Source organism: Miniopterus schreibersii (genome assembly GCF_964146895.1).
Source record: "Miniopterus schreibersii genome assembly, chromosome: 12".
In the NCBI taxonomy this organism is placed as follows: Eukaryota; Metazoa; Chordata; class Mammalia; order Chiroptera; family Miniopteridae; genus Miniopterus; species Miniopterus schreibersii.
Window position 1 is genome coordinate 62044309 of NC_138112.1, and position 6000 is coordinate 62050308.

General features: G+C 55.2%; 1 protein-coding gene across 3 annotated transcripts in view; it reads left to right on the plus strand.

The window, feature by feature from the left end:
- Positions 1-5298, plus strand: part of CD82 (CD82 molecule) — a 47533-nt gene extending 42235 nt beyond the window's left edge. For all 3 annotated transcript variants that reach the window (XM_081152923.1, XM_081152924.1, XM_081152925.1), the window contains exons 7-10: positions 747-848; positions 3531-3731; positions 4026-4109; positions 4383-5298. In XM_081152923.1, the coding sequence (XP_081009049.1) occupies positions 747-848; positions 3531-3731; positions 4026-4109; positions 4383-4460 (465 nt within the window). In that variant the 3' untranslated portion in view covers positions 4461-5298. The remainder of the gene's footprint in view (positions 1-746; positions 849-3530; positions 3732-4025; positions 4110-4382) is intronic.
- The last annotated feature ends 702 nt before the right edge of the window (positions 5299-6000 follow it).

Sequence of the window (6000 nt, forward strand, 5' to 3'; positions counted from 1 at the left end):
ATTCTAGTGGGGGGCAGATGATAACCCTGGAGATAATGGAACATGTCACAACAGAGCTATGAAGAAAATACAGGGTATCCCATGCAGGATAGATAAGGAGGGGCTGGAGAGGGGATAGGGAAGGCATGCTATTTTGTAGGGTGGTCCAGGAAGCCCTTTCTGAGGAGGTGACATTTGAGTAGAGCTCTGAAGGAAGTAAAGAAGGGAGTCATGTTAATATTTGGGGGAAGAGGATTCTAGGCAGAGCGAACAGCCAGCGCAAAGGCCCTGAGGCAGGAGTGAGCCTAGTACAAAGACAGCAAGGAGACCTGGGTTATAGAAGCAGAGGAGGCAAGAACAGAAGAAATGCGGTCCAGGAAGAGCAGGGGACAGATGAGGCAGGGCCTTGTGGGGCATTGAGAAGATGTTGGCATTTTTCCTGAGAGCAGCAGGAAGCGACTGGAAGGTTTCCAGCCTTGGAAAGGTTCAGACATGGAAAGATTTACATATGAAGGGTTACTCTGCAGCTGAGTGCGGGATAGACTGCAGGGCAGGAGTGGTTGGTCCTGACTGCACTGGGCTTAGCATGGTGACCAACAGGAAGTGCCAGGGAAGTGGTTGGAATGGACAATGAAATGCTTTCCCACCGTGAGCATGTCCCCAGGCTCAGGGATTAGGGTGGGGAGAGGCAGTTTAAGTAGATGTGACCAGAGGTGGGGCATGGGTTTTAAGAAATCTGACCTTGATCCTTGCTCTCCTCTCTGCAGGTGAAGCAGGAGATGGGCAACATCGTGACCAAGCTCATTCAGGACTACAAGCATGGTCAGGAGGACAGCCTGCAGCAGGGCTGGGACTACGTGCAGGCTCAGGTAAGACGGGGTAGGGCGCAGGGCCACGCGAGGTTCTTGGCTTATGTGTGTCTGTGTGCCTGTGTGCACCTGACAGAGAATGTTATCGAGTGTGTATGTGAGTGTGATGTGGGGGGAGTCCTCCTACCTGGCACCTTAGCCACCACCACAGCTCCTTGCTCAGGGGGCCCCAGGCCTTGGAAGATGTCCCATGGCTCGCAGTGCTCCAACCTGTGGCCAGAGAGTGGGGGTCAGCTCTCGACCCTCTCATCTTAAGCCAGGTTGGAAAGTGTTGGGAGCTCTACCCTGGAGGTTAAGAAATGCGGTGCCAAGTCTGAGTGGAGGCTACCTTTAGGGAGGAGCCCTTGGAAAAGTTCTGGGGTGAAAGGAAAGCTCTATTCATTAGTCTAAGAGGTTATGCACTATATATGTAAAAATTCACAAGCTAAATTTGTGCACTTTAGTGTGTGTTCCATCTCAATTAAAATGGGAGAGCCAGAGACCACAAACTGACAGAATGACTGGCTGAATGAATGAATGAATGAATGGCCATCCGACTGGGTTCCCAGCCTGCCTTGAAGGTGAACCAATCATCACACACACAAATAGACATCAGTGATCAGGGCCCGGCTGCCCTCTCTCTCATGGTCCCAGATGCTGTGTGCCCTTGGCCAGGACCCCATCCTCTCTCCTGTGAGGACGCTGGGTACAGCAATCATGTAGGACCTGCTAGCACCGACTGACAGGAGAGTTTAGAGACTGAAGAGGGACTTTGTCCAGGAGGTATGGGCGCATCCATTTTCCAAGCTGTGAAAAGGAGAGGGTGATGTTTTCTGGCCTACCTGCCTCACAGATTTTTTGGTGAGAAGCAGATGAGGCCAGGTAGGAGGGCCCGTGTCGCAGGAGGGCTGGACGCACACAGGAAGATGTTTTCGTCACACCTTTAGTCTGACCCATAATTCTTGAGATGCTTTGCTAAGATTAGAGGGAGTCAATCCCAGGATGAACAAGTGCCACCTTTCAAGGAGCCTGGGGGAGAAGTGGGTCCCTTGGGAGATGAAGAACATCCCGCCATGGGAGGTAGTTGGCTGGCTGGGGGATCCCTGCAGCTATCAGGGCCTCTAGAGGATTCTGATGTCTGTCAGATGCTGCTTGGGATGGTGGTTAAGAACACAGACTGTAAGTCAGGCTCCTGAGGGCTGGGATACTAACTCTGCCACTTCCTGCCAGACCTTCTCAGAGCCTCAGTTTCCTCATCTATAAAATGGGGCTACTGATCCATACTCATGCAGGATGAACTTTTAAAGCCTGTGGCACTTAGGTAGCACTTACCGTGTGGTGATGTTTTATTCCCCGTGCACAACCACTGAGACACTGGGTGAGTGACGGCTGGGGACAGACCTTGGCACGGGTCAGGGCAGGAGGCCCTGGAGAGAAGGGCTCTGTCTGGTGCAGTAGAAAGGTCAAGGAAAGCTGCCTCATTTGCCTTGGGTATGGGAGGACCTGTGGGTGCCCCTCCAAGGTACCAAACTTTCTGCCAGAGGGGAGGCGGCCAGGCAACTGCAACATAAAAAAATACAACCCGGAGCCCAAGAACTCCTGCGCATGCTTGGCGCGCCCCCTGCTGGCCCCTGGGCTGCTTGTCAGGGACTGGTCACTGAGAGGGGAAGGGAGCCGGTGGGGAACTGACTGCGTTGGGCACGGTGGCATGCAGCTCAGTACTCCTCCTGGGGATGCTGGCATGGTGCTTATTGCCATCCCATTCCCCCGATGAGGAAACGAGGCCAGAGAAAGGCAACGGCTTGCCCATGCAGGGGGCAGGGCCAGGCTTTGAAAGGACCCCTGCTGCCACTCTGCTCTGTCTTCTTGGGGCATTTCCAGCACAGGCCCAGCCCCTGAGATCCCCGTCCTGTTGGGAACTCAAGCCCAGATGTGATCCAAAGCCTCTTGGGGTCCCATTCATGAGCTCCATGGGGGCCCTTTTGGCACATGGAGCCCAGAAAGGTTTTCTTCCCTTCTGGAACTGGAGCATTTTCTCCTGTACAAAGTGATCCTCTACAGTACGGGGCATGTCTCCTTTTTCACTTTGGCCACCAGGAAGCTCAGAGGCAAATTGCAACTCCAGCACACTTAGCACCGAGAAGGGGGACTGGCCTTTCCTATGCAATTACCAGTGCTCCCCAGACCTGCGCTGGGTGCTTGGCTGGCCTCGTTCCACTTAGTCCTCCTAACAGCCTTGGGAGTTAGAAACCTCATTGCCCTACTTTTCAGATGAAACTGAGGTCAGTACTTTGACCAAAGTTGAGTAGCTGGTGGTGGCAGAGCTGGGATTTCAACCCAGTGGCCGGACTCCAAGCCCCACGCTCTTAACCGAATGCTGTCTGCCCTGCTTTTTGTCCCCCACACCTGTGTTCTGTCCTTCAACTTGAAACTCCCTTCTGTTCTGCTTTATATTTTTGCTGGTCCTGATTTTCCCTTCCTACTGTTGAGTAGTTTATGGTCTGTGTTTCCTGAAAGTCCCTTTAAATCCTTTGTGGCTCACAGAAGTCAAAGTCTAAACTCGAGTCCTGGTGGTGTGGCTGGGCCCAGGGAGGCCTGGATGAGGCAGATCTGAGCCTCTTTCTGGGGAGGCCCCACCTCTGCCAGAATGTCAGATGGCCTGATGGGCAGTGGGCATGAGCAGCCTGTCCCCTCCTTGTCCAGGGCAAGTGCTGCGGCTGGGTCAGCTTCTATAACTGGACAGAAAACGCTGAGCTCATGAATCGCACCACCCTCACCTACCCCTGTTCCTGTGAGCTCAAGGGGGAGGATGACATCCCCCCCTTGAAGAAGGGCTTCTGCGAGGCTTCCAGCAACAGTACCCAGAGTGACAACATCCCCGAGAACTGGCCCGTGTATAAGAAGGTATGTGGAGGGCTGTGGGGTCGGGGCTGGGCTCGGGGGCACCCAGGGGCTCATGTACTCTGGCCACCCAGGCTCACCTGGGTTCCTGCTCCATCCTTACCCCCTTCCTTCACTTAGTTGTCCCCTTTGATCTACTTGTTCCCCTGTCGTTTTTACCTTCATTGCAATAGTCATTAATATGTCTATTCAAGAAACCCACAGACCTCTCTGGGCAGGGGCTGGCCCGCTTGGTGGTTCTGCGTGGCGGGGTGAGGCAGCGTGGCGTGGGTTGACATGGCTGTTCTCCCCTTGCAGGGCTGCATGGAGAAGGTACAGGAGTGGCTGCAGGAAAACCTGGGCATCATCCTGGGCGTGTGTGTGGGCGTCGCTGTCATTGAGGTCTGGGTTCCCTCCCCTGCAGCCCTCCCCATGCCCTGTCCTCCTGGATTGTCCTTGCTCTGCCCATGTCCTGGGGGAGGCCCTGTGGCAAGCCTGGCCTGAGAACTGGCCCTCCCTGGCCCTCTACTGCCCAAGTCACAGGCTGGTCATGAGACTGTGGCTGAGGATCCTCTTAGTCCCCATGTATGGACCTGGAGGGCAGGATGCTACTCTGGGGCCTCTGAGGGGCTGGGCAGCCCTGCCTCCTCTGACTCTTGCCCTTTCCCTCAACAGCTCCTGGGGATGCTCCTGTCCATCTGCTTGTGCCGACATGTCCATTCTGAAGACTACAGCAAGGTCCCCAAGTACTGAGGCAGCTGCTGTCCCCACCTCCCTGCCTGTCCCCTAACCTCAGGGCTCCTAGGGGTCTCCCTGGCTCCCTCCTCCAGGCCCGCCTCCCACCTCACTGCCAAGGCGCCTTGTCTGTCCTGTGCTGCTGGGAGTGAGGGGCTGTCTGAGGCCTGGACCCCCTCCCTGTCTTTCTGCCTCTGGCCTTGAGCCCTGCTGCTCTGTGGCTCCTCCACTCACTGCCCACCGGGGTTCTCTGAGCAACTCGAAGAAAACACTCCCTGCAGCATCTCTGCCCAGGTGGGCTGGGTTTCTGCCTGCCTTTGGGGATGTATATATTGTGTGGGGGAAAGTATATTAAAAATGGGGGGGGAGGTGTAGATAAGGCACCCTGGGCTGTCAGGGGACTGCCCACTGCGTGGGTCAACATTTTTCCACTATGATGCTTATACCTTTGGCTTTCATATTTTCATTAAAGGTTGTGGGAAAGGGTGGGTTTTACCTGATGTTGGGGGCGGGACCCCTTCCCAGGCCTGACCCAGATAGCTCAGATCTGCCTGGGCCGTGTTGTGGGAGCAAGGCCTGGATGAGCTAGGCTGAAGGCAGTCTGGCCTGGCCCTGGCTGCTTAGGGGACCAGAGGGGTACATCCTTGTGGCGTGGCACAGAGCTGGCCCTGCATTCACCAGGACCCTGAGCTGTTCAGGGAAGCAGGAAGGATGCTGTCCCTTGGCCTCTGCCTCCCGGGGAGTGGGTGGGTGAGGCTGTGCTTTGTAAGGGGGTAGGGAGGGGCTCTGTGCACAGTTATGTAAAGCATAACTATGATTTGAAGACTGACTATTAAAGAAGATTTGTAAGAATCTAGCCTGACTTGGGGGTGCTGCATCCTGGGCCGCGGGAGGACCAGAGGGGGGAGGAGGGTGTGTGTGGAATGGCTGCATTTGCAGGGAAGCATGGTGGGCACTTCACCACTGTCCCCAGGGCAGGGACCCTTTCTCAGCATCTCTGGCTCCCTTTTCAGCCTGCTACCGAGGAGTGTGGCACCTGGCTCTTGTCCATCTGCCTGGCTACCAACGTGGCTGCAGTTTGATTTGTAGATTGAAACAGGTGTAGATTGTATCTCTAGGTTCCTGCCTCTGAGACCAGGTTATAGGTGCCCCCAGATGGTACACACAAGTGGGCTGTGAGGGAGGGGTCAATGAAGCTGCAGGACAAGCCTGGCCTCTTTCTAGAGCATTTGTATTTGACAAAGGAAGGAAACATTTTCATATTAAAGAAATGTGATGGAGTAAGACGTGCAGAATTCAGGAGCTTTAACGATGCGATGTGAGACTAAAGGAAGCTCTTACTTGTGCACAGAGGGTGAGCCCAGCACAGCCCGCACCCAGCCTCATGAGCCCAGAGGCGGCAGAGGCTCTGCCTGCACAGCTGCTCTAAGGCATATCAGGGGAAGCTGGGGGGGCATAGGAGGGCACTTGCCCCACCACCTCCCCCTCTCCGAGACTTCTTGGGGCCCTGGAGGAGGAGGAAGGGATGAGGTGGGGGGGACTTGCCTCCCTATAGTAG